We start from the raw sequence: 16035 nt of genomic DNA, 5'->3' as shown, positions 1-16035 counted from the left end.
ACAGTTAGAGAGAATCCTAGAACAACAGCAGGATTTTCCAAGTTCTTCTACTTCATCAAATCAACCAATGGCTGAAGACGGAACAGGAAATAATAATGGTGGAAATGGACCAACCAGGCCTCCCAGAAGGACCCTAGGTGATTATGCACAACAACACGGTCCTAGACATTTCTCTAGTATTGCAGCTCCAAACACTTCTAGAGCCATGGAGATGAAACCTGCCTTCCTTACCTTGGTTAGCTCACAACAATTTGCTGGCCTTGATCATGAAGACCCATACTCACACCTATCAAATTTCTATGAGTTATGTGGAACTATGGGAATTCCTAAGGCTGATGAGGAAGCTGTATATTTGAGGTTGTTTCCATTTTCTTTGACAGGAAAAGCTAAAGTTTGGTTACAATCTCACCCAAATCAAAGTTTGACAAGCTGGGGTGATGTGGAAAATAAGTTTGTAAACCGATTCTATCCTTCATCCAAGTATATTAAGGCCAAGTCAGAAATCACTACTTTCAGGCAAGGTGTAGATGAGCCATTTTGTGAAGCCTGGGAGAGATTTAAGTCATTGCTCAGGAAATGTCCTAACCACGGGTTTGAAGATATAGCTCAACTGAATTTCTTTGTGAATGGAATCAAGCCTGAGGTGAAGATGTTATTAGATGCAGCAGCTGGTGGCACCATGATGACTGTGAGTCCAGAAGAGGCCACTCAAATTATAGAGTCTTTGTCATCTTCTGATCAACAAGCAGAGCATGGAAGACATCAATCTCATAGAAGAGGAGTTCTTGATCTTAACACTAATGATGCAATCCTTGCTCAGAATAAGCTGCTATCTCAACAAATTGAAGCATTGACTAAGCAGATGGCCAAGATTCCACAACAGCTTCATGCTATTGCTTCTTTTTCAACCCAACAAAATCCTCCCTTAAAATGTGATTTTTGTGGAGGAGATCATCCCAATGGTCACTGTTCAGAAATTCCAAATGAAGAAGAGGTCAACTATGTGGGGAACCAACAACAAGAAGGTAATTTTAATTCCCGTAATTATAGCACTAACAATTATATGCAGGGAAATCAAGGTTGGAGAAGCAACAATAACAACCAAGGTTATGGATGGAGGAATGAAGCTGGACCATCCAATAGGCCACCACCACAACAACAACAGCAACACCAGCCAGCTTATCCTTCTATGCATGAAAGAACCAGCAAATTGGAGGATACTCTGAACCAGTTCATGCAGGTGTCTATGAATAACCAGAAAAATACTGAAGCTTCCATCAAGAATTTGGAGGTGCAGGTGGGTCAGCTAGCTAAACAATTGGCTGACATGTCTAAAGGCCCATTTTCAGCCAACACCAAGACCAACCCCAAGGAGTATTGCCAAGCCATAACAACAAGAAGTGGAAAGGTGGTAGGTAGTGATGTTGGGGTAAGTGAGAAAAATGAAAAGAAAGAAAATGTTGAATTGACGGGGGTTGAGGAAGAGATTGAGAAGAATGAGGAAGAAAAAAATAAGAGTGAGAGTGTAAATAATGAGAAAATAAGAGAGAAAAATAAGATTGAGAAGGAGAAGAATAAAAAGAAGGGCAAGGAAGTTAGTTCTACTGTTCCTATTAAAGACTTACCTTACCCTCATGCCCCATCTAAGAAAGAGAAGGAAAGACAATTTGCAAGGTTTCTGGACATCATCAAGAAGCTACAAATTAATATTCCTTTCACTGAAGCCATGGAACAAATGCCTACATATGCCAGGTTCATGAAGGGATTGTTAACTAAGAAGAAAAGAATTCTTGAAGAAGAGACTGTGGAGCTTGAGGCAGGTTGTAGTGCTATTATACAAAAGTCTCTACCTCAAAAATCTAGAGATCCAGGCAGTTTCACTCTCCCTGTATCAATTGGTAATCTGTCAGTGGGTAAGGCACTCTTAGATCTTGGAGCTAGTATTAATTTGATGCCTTTATCCATGTTGAAAAAGATAGGAGAAGTGGAAGTGAGACCTACAAGAATGACCTTGCAGTTGGCAGACAGATCCATCAAGATTCCACATGGTATAGTGGAAGATATGATTGTAAAGGTTGACAAGTTCATGTTCCCAGTTGATTTTGTAGTGATGGACATGGAAGAAGATGTGGAGGTTCCATTGATTCTGGGCAGACCCTTTATGAAGACAGCTCGAGTTCTCATTGACATGGATGAAGGAAAGCTAAAAGTGAGGGTCCAAGATGAGGAAGTGAGTTTCAATGTATTTGAAACAACAAAGTTTCCAAAAGGTCACAAAGATTGCTTCAGAATTGATGCATTAAATGATATGTACTTAGAAACTCAAAATGATTTCAAGAGCTCATCGCCACTAGAGAAGGCTTTGCTTATCTCTAATGAAGAATTGGAAAAAGTCATTGGTAAAGCTTGTCATCTACAATTGGAATTGGAACATAAAGCATTTTGGGCTTTGAAGGCCTTGAATTATGATTTGAAGGCAGCAAGAGAGAAAAGAAAGCTTCAATTGCATGAATGGGAAGAAAGAAGATTGAAAGCTTATGAGTCTTTTAAGTCTTACAAGCATAAAGCCAAGATATACCATGCCAAGAAGATTCTGAACAGGAACTTCCAACCTGGCCAACAAGTATTATTGTTCAATTCCAGGTTGAAACTTTTCCATGGGAAGCTCAACTCTAAGTGGTCAGGTCTTTTCTCAAATAAATCTGTCAAATCATGTAGAGCCATTGAACTTGAAGATCCTGGCTCTAGAAGGACTTGGCTAGTTAATGGTCAGAAGCTCAAGCATTATTTGGGTGGTGAGGTGGAGAGATTCACTACCAGCACACATTTGAAGGAGCCATGAACAAACAGGATTGTCAAGCTAAAGACATTAAATTAGCACGTTCTTATTTTGATTTCTATTTTTAGATTCCCAATTTAGTTTGAATAGTAAGTAATTAAGAGTTTTTGTTCATAGAATTGCTTGATATCAGTATGAATGTTGCTTGATGATTTGCATGTTTGTGTTTTGCTAATTTCATATCTTGGTTACTACTTGTTGTGTTATTTAGGCTTCATGAGTAAATGATATGGTAGTATCAATGCATGTTTGAATGTATGATATTCATGTGTCATTGCATATCATATTTTGTGTGTCATGTTAGTTGCACTTGGTTAATTGTGTGATTGTTTGTGTTAATTAGGAGTTCATTATAGCTGTTAAAAATGTGGGAGTGTAGGAACAAGTTTTAGAGAGGTTGAGAGCTATGAAAGAGTGAAAAAGGAAGTAAAAATATGAAGTTTTAAGTCTCAGGGCTGCAGCCCTCATCCAAAGCTGCAGCGGATTTAGCAAAAAAACTGAAATTTTTTTTTTCTGATATGAGGGCTCAAGCCCCGGATCCAAGGCTCAAGCCTTAATTTTCTGTTTCACGTCCAGGGGTCCAGAGCTGCAGCCCTCATTCACGGCTGCAGCGGTAACTCTCTGCCAAGCTCCACATGAGAGCAAAAAAAAAAAAAAAAAAAAAAAAAAAAAAAAAAAAACGCAGCTGCAGCTCTGATTTCCAAGCCCAAGCTCAATATCTCTGCCACCATTGTAGCTGCAGCTCCAAAAACCGTGGCTGCAGCCCCAGGTTCAAATGCCCAAAATTTTTAAGTGATTTTAAGACCCATTTTCCACTTCCAAGCTACGAATACACTTCTCTTCACTCTCTTTTCATGTTCTCAACCTCTAAACCCTTCCACACTCTCTTATACTCCCACTCTCTTCTCATGAGTCTCTCTTGTTGGTAGGAGATTAATGAAATATTTCATAGTTCTCTTCTCCTTCAAATCACACTAAAAAGGTAAATTTTTTCATAGATTTTTCTCCTCTAGTTACATGCGATTCTTTCAAATTTCTTCTTCCTCTTGAAGCACAATGTGATTTTTAAATTGTAATTTCTCAAAAGAACTCTTGAATTGTTGAAGTGAATGAAACACTTTGTTTGCTTAAAAAAAAATGCTTATTTAAGGTGCATGCAAAGTGTTTGTGGAAATGTTTGCAAGAACACCATGTGAAATTCAACTCCATGTTAATTTTTGGCACATTAATCTTTGCTTTTTGACGTGCATATCATCCACATGGTTAATTGTGCTTAAAATAAACTGAAACAAGAAGTCTCTATCCATGGCCTACTTTAGAAACCCTTGTTGACCAAATTTTATGGCCTAGGGACAGTCCTATATACTTAGGAGGGGGTGGAGTGCAACAGTCAGGAGTTCATAGTGCACAACCTGCTGCTGAGCATGGACAGGAAGAGGAAGTTGAGAGAGATGAAGAAGCAGAGGAAGAAGAGGAAGGAGAAGAAGAGGAATCCGAGTCAGAGGGTTTTTGAGACAGACTGTGGAGAAAAGTTCATTTTAATTTTTTTTGCAATTTTAAATTTTAGTATTTAAATATTATGGTGGTTTATTGCTAGCTTGTTCAGTTTAAACTATCTGTTTGTTTTGTGTTAGTTATGGTTTTATGTGTTGGATGTTATAATTATGCATGTGTTGTTTTGGCTTGTGGTGCTTAGGTCAAGTACTAATAAACGTTTGGGGTTTTTGTGGAAAGTCACTAGTTTGTGAATAATCACTGACTATTGAAACACTCAGTTCTTTTTGAAAGACAAGTCAAGTTGTTTCAAATCAGCAAGAAGAAAACTTTCATCTTTAAATTCACCAAAAAAAAAAAAAAAAAAGTGTTGTTAATACTCATCTTTTGGTTGCACTCTATCATTCATGCATAATCTTAGAATTCATGAGCATCTCTTTAACTTGACATGAAAGGTCAGTGGTTGGATTTATTGAGCCAAGCCAGTGAGTGAGAACACCCAATACATACACTTATATGTTTGAGAGTCACCATCATAGCATATGTGTTTGCATTGTTTGATTATTGAAATTGTTGCTCTTGTAAGAAGTGATGGAAAAGATCAAGGCATTATGTTGTTCATATTGAAGATCTGTTGAGCCTATAACCAAACAGCTAACCTTCATTTGAGAAAAATCTTTGTTTGAAACCCATTTGAGCATTACCCTTTATTCAACCTTTAAGCCTATACCAATCATAAATTCCTCACCCTAACCAAACCTTAGAGAGCATGATGAAAATGATTGTGGGTTAAGTTGGGGGGAGTGAAAATTGTCAAAGGTTGAAGAAAAAGAAAAGAAATACCATGTTGTGAAGTGTTAAAGTGAGAATTACATCTCTAATGTTATCATTGTACTGTACAACTCCATTCAAAATAGCTTCATAAAAAGTCAAAAAAAAAAAAAAAAAAAAAAAAAAAAAAACTAAGTTAATGTACAAAAAGTCTCAAAAGAGGTGGGATTCTTGCAATTGAGTCAATAGATTGTGAGGGTAAATATGGTAAAAGTGAAGGTAGAAATTGGGCCGAGAGATATGGTTGGAGTTGAAAATTGAAGAGTGAATAAATTTTGAGTCTTGTTGCTTATGTTTATTGTGCTCTCTAGAGTTTGAACTTTGAACCTTGTTTAACCAGAAAAATCATATTTCTTTGTTAACCAAGCCCCATTACAACCATCAAAAGACCTTGAGATCCTTCATCTTCTTTTCAAGAGTGGTAATGGAGAGATGATATCAATGCTTATGTTCATAGAAATGATGAGTGTAGTTGAGAGAAACACTCACCCAAGGAGAGATACACCAGTGAGGAGTATTTATTCAATCACTGATTCATAGTGCTCAAGTTTGTGATTTGTTTTGTGAATTCTTTGATTAAGTATGCTTGAAAATGTGGGCACCTCAAGTGAGTAGGAATTAATTTAATGAAGGTGAATTAATTGATGACTTATTCTCTTGTTGATATAAAAGCAATTTGTGAATTAGAAAGTGTTGTCAATTTGTAGTCATAGTGGAACCTTTGTTTGGGGACAAACAAATGAGTAAGTTGGGGGGAGTTGATAAGTGCTCAAATTGCATATTTTTATGCTTAATTTGGCACTTATTTTGGATGAGATATAAGTAATTTTGGTTATGTTTGACCCTCCAAATAGATGAACTAAGATTAATCTAAGGAGTTACAAGAGTGTAGTTTCTTTGGCTAAAAATATTTCCTTTTTGTGTAGGTTTTGATGAAATTGGAAATCCAAGGCTATAGCCCCAAAACCAGAGCTGCAGCCATGAAGCATGAACCAAAAAGAAGTGTTCCAGAGAGTTGGAGCTGCAGCCCCCATTCCAGAGCTGCAGCCTTGGAGCTTTGTGCGTATATGGACCAATTCCAGAGAGTTGGAGCTGCAGCCCCCATTCCAGAGCTGCAGCCTTGGGTTAAAAATCCCAACTTTTCCTTGGACAGAACATATGTGGGGCCCAAAATTAAGGAGAAAAATAGTGGGGGACAAAAATTAAGGAAAGAAACAAGAAGCACATGAGCACTAAATTAAAAAGAAAGACAAGGGGCCTTAAATTAAGGAGAAACAAACAAGGAAAAAAAGGAAAAATAATTAGTGGTTTTCCACTAATTGAACCACTAATGGAGGCTACAGCTGGACATCCACTAGGCTACAGCTAGAGACCAATTGGAGGGGGCAAGTGTTCTTTTTAGTAACACACAGATTGGGGGGCTATAGCATACACACGAAGGAGGGAACCCAAAACCTCTGTTTTTCACTTCCAACTTTGTACTCTCTTATGGAAATTGCTGGAGAAATTGTAATGGCCATGAGTGGCTAATTTCATTGAGGATTGGTTGGATGTAACTACTAACTCTTCTCCTTCTTAAATATATGCATTTTAATCTCATTATTTGTGTATGATTCTTTACTTAATGCTTATATCGGCTTGATCACCCGTTGTATGAATTTTTGGTTTTTGAATCCAGTTGGAAAACGTTTTTGAAAACCCGAACTGAATCTTGCACCTAATCAATTCTTGTTCTAGGGATAGACTTGATTTGGTTAGTCACATTGTTCAAGTTCTTGTTCTTAATGCGAAGTGTTGAACTCAAAACATAGAGGAATCATGTTTTGAGCTTAATGACTTTAGGATTCAACCTTGAGGAATCTTGTTGGATTACTTAATGAACGTGGAAATAATGGAATTAGAATAGCATTTATTTTAAGAAGATCTATGAGTTAGCAAGTGCTTCCGAATCAATCCTTGTTTCTTATTCATTGACCTTACTACGTTTGTTTTATTTTGTTGTTTTAATCTATTTTCACTCATCTACAATTTGAACATCAATTTCGTATAAATCATTAGAGCAAGAATTACTAAACACCCAAATCCCTGAGGACGATCTTTAAATACTACTTCGAAACTTGGTTCACTTGCCAAGTGATAGGTTGCGATAAAAACACCATCACCAGTTATTTTCTGAGAGAAATATTGTTGATCCCAAATATATCAGTATTGATTTTTTTGAGGATGAATCTTTTGAGTGTTATACGATTTTTAAGAATTCTGGGTTAGTAGATTTTATGGCTATGAAAAACCCTGTTTATCTAGAATTAATTAGGGTCTTTTACAACAATTTGGAAATTAGGAATGGAGTTCTTTATAGTGAGGTTAAAAAGATTCCAATAGTGATAAATCAGTCTCTGTTCCGGGATTTATCAAAATTAAAAGATCAAGGTACTCTGTTTGAGGGCACGATTCCGGATACATGGAAACTAGAATATTCCCATCCCAATGCCCGAAGTATGATTTGTGTGGATAATGTTGACATGACTGGAAGATTATTGGCTGGCTCAATGAAATTTGATTATAGAATCATGCATTACATAATTGTTCGGGTACTGCTTCCACGCACGACTAACCTTGCACAGGCTTCAGAAGAGGACTTAATTTTGATATGGGCTCTAATCACTGGCCGGGAATTTAGCTGGGCTCATCTGATTAGGAGTCGAATGAAGAAGGCCTTGCGGGTTAATGCTTCTCTTCCATACCCACATTTTGTAACTACTATTTTGGAACATTTTAAAGTTCCTTTGGAAGATGAAACCTGGGTTCCAGTTAAGAGGGTCTTTGAGATTGGAGCAAATGCAATTGCTTCCTTTGGGTACAAGAAAACACTGGACAACACCTGGGTCAGGAAGCGGGATTTTCAAGCAGTAGACACTGACGATCGAACTTCGTCACCACCTCCTCAAGATCCTTCATCAGCACTTCTCTCGGATGTTCTCAATGAAATTAGAGATCTCTGGTTCTATGTTGGTGAACGTTTTGATTCTCTTGACACTCGCATGACTCGTCTTGAGGACAAAGTAAAATCTCTTAGACGCCCTTCCGAGTAGCTAGTTGACTCTGATTCTGTTATTTGCTATTTTAGTTTATCTTATGTTTTGGACTATTTTTTAGTCAATTTATGGATCTTTGATTAGTATGTTTTAGATTAATTCTGCTCGCTTGACTCTGACTATTTTGCTCATAGGACATATTTTACTTTTGTTTCTGAATGGTGTTTGTTTATCTTATTCAAATTTTTTTATATATTGTCTCATTCCTTTTGATGTTGCCAAAGGGGGAGAGAAAAGGAAAGAAGGGTCCTGATCAAATATTAGATATTTTGAATTGAACAATTTAATCTGATCATTACAACTGTCTATTTAAAGTCAAATTTTTACAATATAAAAATTAACATCAAACAATGATCTATTAAGGGGGAGACTAAGGGGGAGTGATCGATATACACTGTTTTATGTTTCTTTCCATCTAAAGTATGTTGTCATCATCAAAAAGGGGGAGAATGTGGAAGAACGTATCTAAAGGATTTTGATGATGCCAAAGAAGTTAAAGAAAACAAGAGGTCAAGTTAAAGCAAGGTGACCAAGAAACAAAAATCTCAAAATATTTTAGATAAGTCACATCAACCTAGCTTAATATGTAAAAAGAAATCTTTAGAAATATTGCATAAAGTTCTTGGCCATTTAAAATAAAGAATTTCAAAGAAAACCCAAATATGATTTATATTAATAAGGTTTTGAAAATAAAGGTTTTCAATATTTTAAGTTTTAATAAGGCAATTATTGTTTTTAAGAGACTGGTAATCGATTACCATTACATGTAATCGATTACCAAAGGATGAATCTCATATGTTCAAAGTCACTCTTAAAAACGTGCTCTGGTAATCGATTACCCATTCCATGTAATCGATTACCAGAAGATTAAAATTTCAAAATTTGAATTTAAACTTTACAACGTTCCAACCATTTTGAAACTAAACCGTTGTAATCGATTACCAAGTGTTGTAATCGATTACCAGAGCATTTGTGAAATTCTTTGAAATAGTAGAATTTCAAATTCTCCCAAAAATGTAACACTTTGAAATTCCTCATATTTTTTCCCCTTATTTCACTCATATATTTTATCTTATATCTTCATATTTTTAATTATTGAATATTCAAAAATACTTTAAAAATTATTAAATATTATCTAAATTAATTTTTAAAATTATTAAATATTTAAAAATTGGTTAACATTTTTTTTTATAAAATTTTATTTAAAAATCTCAACATATAAATATATTTTTAAAAGCAATTTTATCATGATAGAATCAAATTATCATATCCAAATTAACAATTTAAAATTTAAAAAAAATTGAATTGACTTATCCAAACAAAATATTTTAACAATGATAGAAATTGAAATCAAAGTAATTCAAATACCAAGAATTTCAAATTCTTTGAATTTGTAAAATTACTCATCCAAACACACCATAAGGGAATGCAATTGTAAGAGACAATTATATGAGTAAGATGTTTATTGTATGGATTAGAGTACTTTGTGGGTTCTTAAGAGAACCCTGAGAGAAACAAATAAACTATGCAAGTTTATATTTTGCTTTTTGATTGTTCTATTGTATTCCTTGTTGCGTGAGATGTATGAATATCTATTAAATTCCACAAATACATGAGTTTTGATTTGAATTAAACATGTTTGGTATTTCAATTATGAAAAACATTATGTTATTCAATTTTTGTTATTTGTGTTATGGTATGTGGGGTAGAGGGTGTCACACAAATGATATATATTTATTATTAATAAATACATAATATATATATATATATATTATATTTTTATAATATTATTCATAAATTAATATCAATAATATTATTAGTATATTTATACATAAACTAATAATTTGATAAATATAACTTATTATATATTAATATAATTTTACAAAAATATAAATATACATATCTTATTTACTATATTTATATTTTTGTAAAAGTATATTAATATATACTAAGTTATATTTATCAAATTATCAATTTATCTATAAATATACTAAAAATATTATTGATATTAATTTATTAGCAATATTAAATTATTAATAATATATAAATTTTATTTATTTAGTAATAATAAATATATATCATTTGTTACATTAATAAAAATTATAGTATATGTTAACTTAAATAAGCAAATAATTGTATAATTTTAAATTATTATATATATATATATATTAAAATTTTAAAATTATTAAATTTTTAATGGGAGAGATTCAAATTGCACAATTATAATTTTTGAGGGACTAAAATTGTTCAATTAAAAATTAAAGGACTAAAATTGCACAATTACAATTCTTTAGGGACTAAAATTATTCAATTAAAATCTTAGGGATCAAAATTGCACAATTACAATACTTGAGGGATCAAAAATGTAATTAAGCCAAAATTAAATTAATATTCTTTTTTTTTTTTTTTAATTTCACAAGTTTTTTTTTAAATATTTTTAATGAATGTCTTAGTTTCTTATGTTCAAAATTGAAAATTTTTTATTTAATTAAATGAATTTCATAATTTTTTCAATCCTTTAATGAAATAAAATATTTTTAATTTTATTTTTTTTTTTAAAAAAATTTAACATATTTTCTTTAATTATGCATAATTCTTAAATATAAAAGTTTCATAAATAAAATTTAATATTTTGAGAGGGAACAATTTGTCACAAATTTTTTCACAAAATATTTTAACCTATTTGACGGAATTTTGAGAGGGAACAATCCGTCACTAAATTTTTTCATTTTAGTGACGAAATTTGTGACGGATTTTTTAGAGACGAAGTTCATTCCGTCACAAAATCCGTCACAAACATTTTTTTTATTTAGTGATGAAATTTGTGACGGATTTTTAGAGACGAAAATTTTTCCGTCACAAAATCCGTCACAAATATTTTTTTTTTGATTCAGTGACGAAATTTGTGACGGATTTTTAGAGACGGAATATATTCCGTCACAAAATCCGTCACAAAAGTCAATAAATTCTTGTCCGTCACAAAACTTAAAATTCCCTCACAAAATGCGTCACTACTAGCGATGCTATTTTTTCCCTCACAAAATTCGTCACAAATATTAATTTTTCTAGTAGTGAACCAAATGAGATGTTTCTCATTCTCCTTGTTTTGTATTTTTTTATTGTATGTTATTGCTGATGATTTACATCATGAGATTGAAGATATTAGCAATGAGACCTGGTCTTTGAGATTAAGTTTATGTTCTGATAGGATATGTTTTTAGTCCCTATAACTTTAAAATAATCTTATTTTAGTCCTTATTTTCAAATTTTATTAAGAAATTTATCAAACATTATTGCATAAAATTTATTTATTGATGTTTCTATTAGTAAAAATATCAAGTTAAATTCAATTGAAATTGTATAACCGTCTTAATTTGTCACTTTTATATATGTTATTGGTGATCTGAGGGACTAAAACAAGATTTTTGACAATTACAAAGACTAAAAACAATCGTTTTAAATTAGAGAGAGACCAAAAATAAATTTATCTTAAATTTAAGAGACTAAAAACGTATTTAAACTCTTTTTTATTATATTTATGCTCTTATGTTTAAGAAACCATTATCTAATATCCATATAATTTCTAGATCCCACAATTAAAATAAAGGCTATGTGGTGATGAGTGATAGCAAATCATGTGTGTGGCGCAATTAATGGTTGTGATTTTGTGTATGGCATATTAGAGTGAGTGGTTTGATGGCTTACGGCAAGAATAATGAAATTTTAAGCAGTAAGATTTGAATAACAAATGATAGTGATAAAAAAAATTAATAAGCACAAATTTTATTAGCAAATGACAGCACACACGACTACAAACAATTATTTATCACAACTTACACATTAAGCATTTCATGTAGGATGAATCGATCAACTTTCACACCCAAAATGCCCTTTTATTTATGCTTGCTAGTGCATATTGCACTATGATAGTATGTCTTAAAGTTAAAACAATATGTGCTCCTCTTATATGTGAGAAAACTTCTTCTACTTGCATTCTTCGAGGCAAATGGGATTCAAAAGTAGAGAAGAAACGTCATCTTTTAATAATTCTCCATTTGTGAATTTATCTTGACGATTTTCATATGAAAACTCTGACATGCGTGCAAAATTAGCTACACAATCAAGCACAGATTTGGGGATATTGTAGGAGTTGAAGTACTCTTCATTTATAACCTTCCAATAATCTTCAATATCCTTGCGAATAAGCTTATAGGCCTCTATTTCTGAAATTCCATATTGGTTCATGCAACATTCCACAGATGAGGCGACATGTACTCTTTGTTGCTCAAACTATATATCAATCAAAGAAAATCAAAAAGTCCAATTAAGAATATAATAATTTTAATAATAATATTAATTAAGCCATATATATAGGGAAGAGAAAGAGAGAGATACATAGAAAGATTATGATATCTAGATGAATAAATAATAATGCATGTGAATCATAAGTAAATTGGTATACCTTATGTGAGGCCATGTCATCCATGACTCTGCCAATAATTGATGAAGCTTGAAGGATTTTTGGATCACTAAAAATCCAATCCAACACATCCTCTGTTGCAAATTCTCCAAGACATATCATTGATGTGAACAATAGAGGACAACAAGATGTTAAGATTCCATTAGCTTTATATTCATCATATGTCGGAATGTAACCCTTGTGGCACCATTTTGCTTCAACCATGTAGGCTTTTGCTAGGTTACAAATCTGCAAGTAAAATAACCAATTTATCAATAAGATAAATTGAATTTTGTAAACAAGTATTGAAGTAAAAGTTGTAGAAATTGAGAATCATACTGCTTGTTTAAAATGTTACACTGCAAGGCTTGATTTTCCAGTATGAGCAGTTAACAACTCCATTTCTTTAGAGAGTTCTACTATTGTATCAAATATTACTTTCATGCTTACCGGAAGAGATCCAATGAGACTAATATCCCATCTGAAAATTACAAATAGAACAAACCTTTAAGAGTGAAATCTTGAGCTAAAAATCAATCATGATTATTTTATAGTCCCTAAACCCTAAACCCTTTGAACAACTTATATATATGCTATAATTTGAAAAGCACATCAACCTCTTAAATGCTTCAGTCAAGAGTTCAAGTTCTTCAACAGTGCCATAAGCATCATAAGCATCATCTAAAAGAGTGATAACAGTGCTCAATTTTCCCGCAAACATTCTTCCGTTGCTATCTTCGGGCTTGTAGGACATGGCCAAGATCCAAAGATAGCACTCAACCAATCTATCTCTAGCATGAGGGACCTTTTTCATAACATTTGATTGTTTCCACCACCTATGAAAAAAGAAATACAACTTAACAAATTAATACTTTACTAATCTTTATTATATTTCATTTTTGCTAGATAGTATATTTAAGTATGAATATGTTGTCTTTAAAGAACAAAATTTAAAGGTAAGGGACTTACTTGGTGATAATGCCAATTTCTTTTTGATGCATTTTTTGAAGAATATTGAAATCTACTTTCGTAAAGGTTAGTAAGATTTCATTATGGGAAGAATCTTGTTCATAGACAGTCATGTGATACCTTGCCTCAAACCTAAGTACACTCTTGTTAAGTGGTTGCCTTAAGTAGTGATTGATTTGTGCAGCAAGAGATGGACTCAATTGGTTGGCCAACGACATAAGTTGAGTATTTGAGAAGTCATATGCTTCTTCCAATACATCATCCCCATCAATTCTTAGATGTGTAGCTTCATACAAACTACACAACCCTTGAATATCGTTGGCAAGTGTTTCATTGAAATTTCCTTGCTCATTTTTGAATTTGTTAAACACATCTACTCAATCAATTAAACATATATAAGAAATAATAAGTATTTAACATATTTTGAATTTTGAAAAATAACTTTATCAGTGTGTGTAGTATTTTTTCTTGTATAAATATCATCAAAAAGGCTCTTTACTTACTTGATGAAATTTGATATCCTTATTGCCTATGTAATCGAAAGAGTAGAGCAAGAAAGTGATGATTTCCATCTTCACTTATGATAGTGTTATCTTTGGTCAAGGTATCGTGAATTTGTTCCAATGCTTGATTAATTTCGTTTTGGAAATGGTAGGATATACCAAAACGTTGGATGGAGTCAATAAAATTTAATTTTTGCATGATATTTGAATTTGATGACTGAAACATCATTTTCACCTCCTCTTTTAAGATTTGAGGTTGCTGGTTCATATTGTCATCGACTTCTTGGTGCTGCAAATATGTAAACATTTTAAAATGTAGAGATTTATAACATAAAAATTGATATAGTTAAGAATGATATACTTTATTACATTAAAAAGATAATATAATGTTAATAAATCTCAAAACAAAAATTATATTTTTCATTCAATTTTCTTCTATACTATTGTCTTTTATAGATTGTATTTAATAATCTTTGATAAAATTGATGTATCTCTAAATTAGAACGACTAAAATAGTACATTTTTTTAAGGGATTAAATCTAAACTTGAAAAAAAAATAGTGAAATCAAAAGCATATAAAAAGATATGAGATAATAAATTAATTTATTTTAAAATTAATATAAAAATAACATTTAATTATGACTTTTTAAATTTTGTATCCTTCTTAGCCATACGCCTGGGCTGCCGCACCTTGGACTAAATTCATGGCTGACTCTGTTATGTTTGTTAAGAGGGAAGTACAACACTCGAAAGAGAGAGAAAGAAATACACATAATTTATGACGTTTTTCTTGGTGATATAAAGTGGAATCCTAGTCTTTTTCTTTAATCAGTTTGATAATTTAAATCACACAACTTTAATTTTTGCAAATATAACGTTTTTATAATTTATTAAATGCTTACACTTATCGCACGTGTGATGCGGTTGAACTGTTTATTGTCTTGTTCCTATTTCTATACACGACGAGTTTCTTGCTTGGAATTAGACTAATAGCAAGGAAATGTTGCAATTTTTGCAGCATGGAAGTACTGTCAAAATAAAAATACTCATATATACTAGATGTGTAAATATGAACATATATATAATAATGTACCATTGATTCAGAAGCATATTGAAGGAAAGTATTTCCCCATATGCTAGGAGCAAAATTGGCGCAAGGTCGCTTGACATCAGATACTGCATTTTGCGTTGAAACAAGTGCTGAAGCTGCAATGGACATCTTTGCTTTATACAAACTGCTCTTTAATTTCTAAGGGAAAGAGTGCGTAGCTTATTGATGAAACACCCAAACATCTAGCTACATATTTATACTCTTAAACCAGCTTGCATGTGTTGGTCGCTTTTTGACACTAATTTATGATGTCTATTAATTTATTAAGTGAATGGTGCAAAACGACATTGATCTGTTAATTTAAAAATAATGCTCAGTTTTCCACTATGATGGCTGAAATGAGAAAGAAAATTCATGGAAGTGCCTGCACGAGGTGGGTTTGGTCATAAAAATAATCATTTCTGCCCAATATTATTTAGATATTTCATTTGCTGCATGTGGGAAATACGTGGTCTTTTTTCCCTCAAAAATAGTATTAATTAAAAATAAATATAACTTAAATAAGAAAAGAAAAAAATTCATTTCTACGTAAAATTTAATTTGAAGTGTGTTAGTTGGCGTGAAATCGTATTAAGTGTTATTGTTTTTTTTAAAATTAAATTAAAACAGTCTAATCCTGATTAGACTACCTATAACAGCTTACAAATGTTGTAATTTTTAAGGGTACTTCAAAAAGTTCAATGTCTCTTGTTACTGTTTAGAAAAGAGAAAGTTAAAGACAAAACTATAAAACA

General features: G+C 32.3%; 1 protein-coding gene and 1 pseudogene across 2 annotated transcripts; both read right to left on the bottom strand.

The window, feature by feature from the left end:
* Positions 1–12014: 12014 nt before the first annotated feature.
* LOC145952828 (putative terpene synthase 2) lies at positions 12015–15472 on the bottom strand (annotated as a pseudogene). Its single transcript, XR_014430322.1, has 5 exons — positions 13688–15472; positions 13336–13554; positions 13058–13199; positions 12722–12967; positions 12015–12549 (listed from the first exon to the last, which is right to left on the bottom strand). The product of XR_014430322.1 is annotated as a putative terpene synthase 2 (transcript).
* LOC145949250 ((-)-germacrene D synthase-like) lies at positions 14210–15409 on the bottom strand. The gene is made up of 2 exons (XM_083064860.1): positions 15284–15409; positions 14210–14479 (listed from the first exon to the last, which is right to left on the bottom strand). Exons 1-2 carry the CDS (start codon positions 15407–15409, stop codon positions 14210–14212), a joined length of 396 nt encoding a protein of 131 aa, XP_082920986.1.
* Positions 15473–16035: the final 563 nt, after the last annotated feature.

The sequence above is a fragment of the Cajanus cajan genome, chromosome 10, assembly GCF_000230855.2.
Source record: "Cajanus cajan strain Asha chromosome 10, NIPB_CcT2T_4, whole genome shotgun sequence".
Lineage (NCBI taxonomy): Eukaryota > Viridiplantae > Streptophyta > Magnoliopsida > Fabales > Fabaceae > Cajanus > Cajanus cajan.
The sequence above is the reverse complement of the archived record's forward strand: the minus strand, read 5'-3'. Positions and strand labels throughout refer to the sequence as shown.

Bases quoted from the DNA above. Each gene is read 5' to 3' on its own strand.
- LOC145949250 (XM_083064860.1), bottom strand. From the start codon at position 15,409: ATGTCCATTGCAGCTTCAGCACTTGTTTCAACGCAAAATGCAGTATCT. The intron at 14,480-15,283 runs GTACATTATTAT...ACATATTTGCAG, and splicing joins AATATGCTTCTGAATCAATG to CACCAAGAAGTCGATGACAA.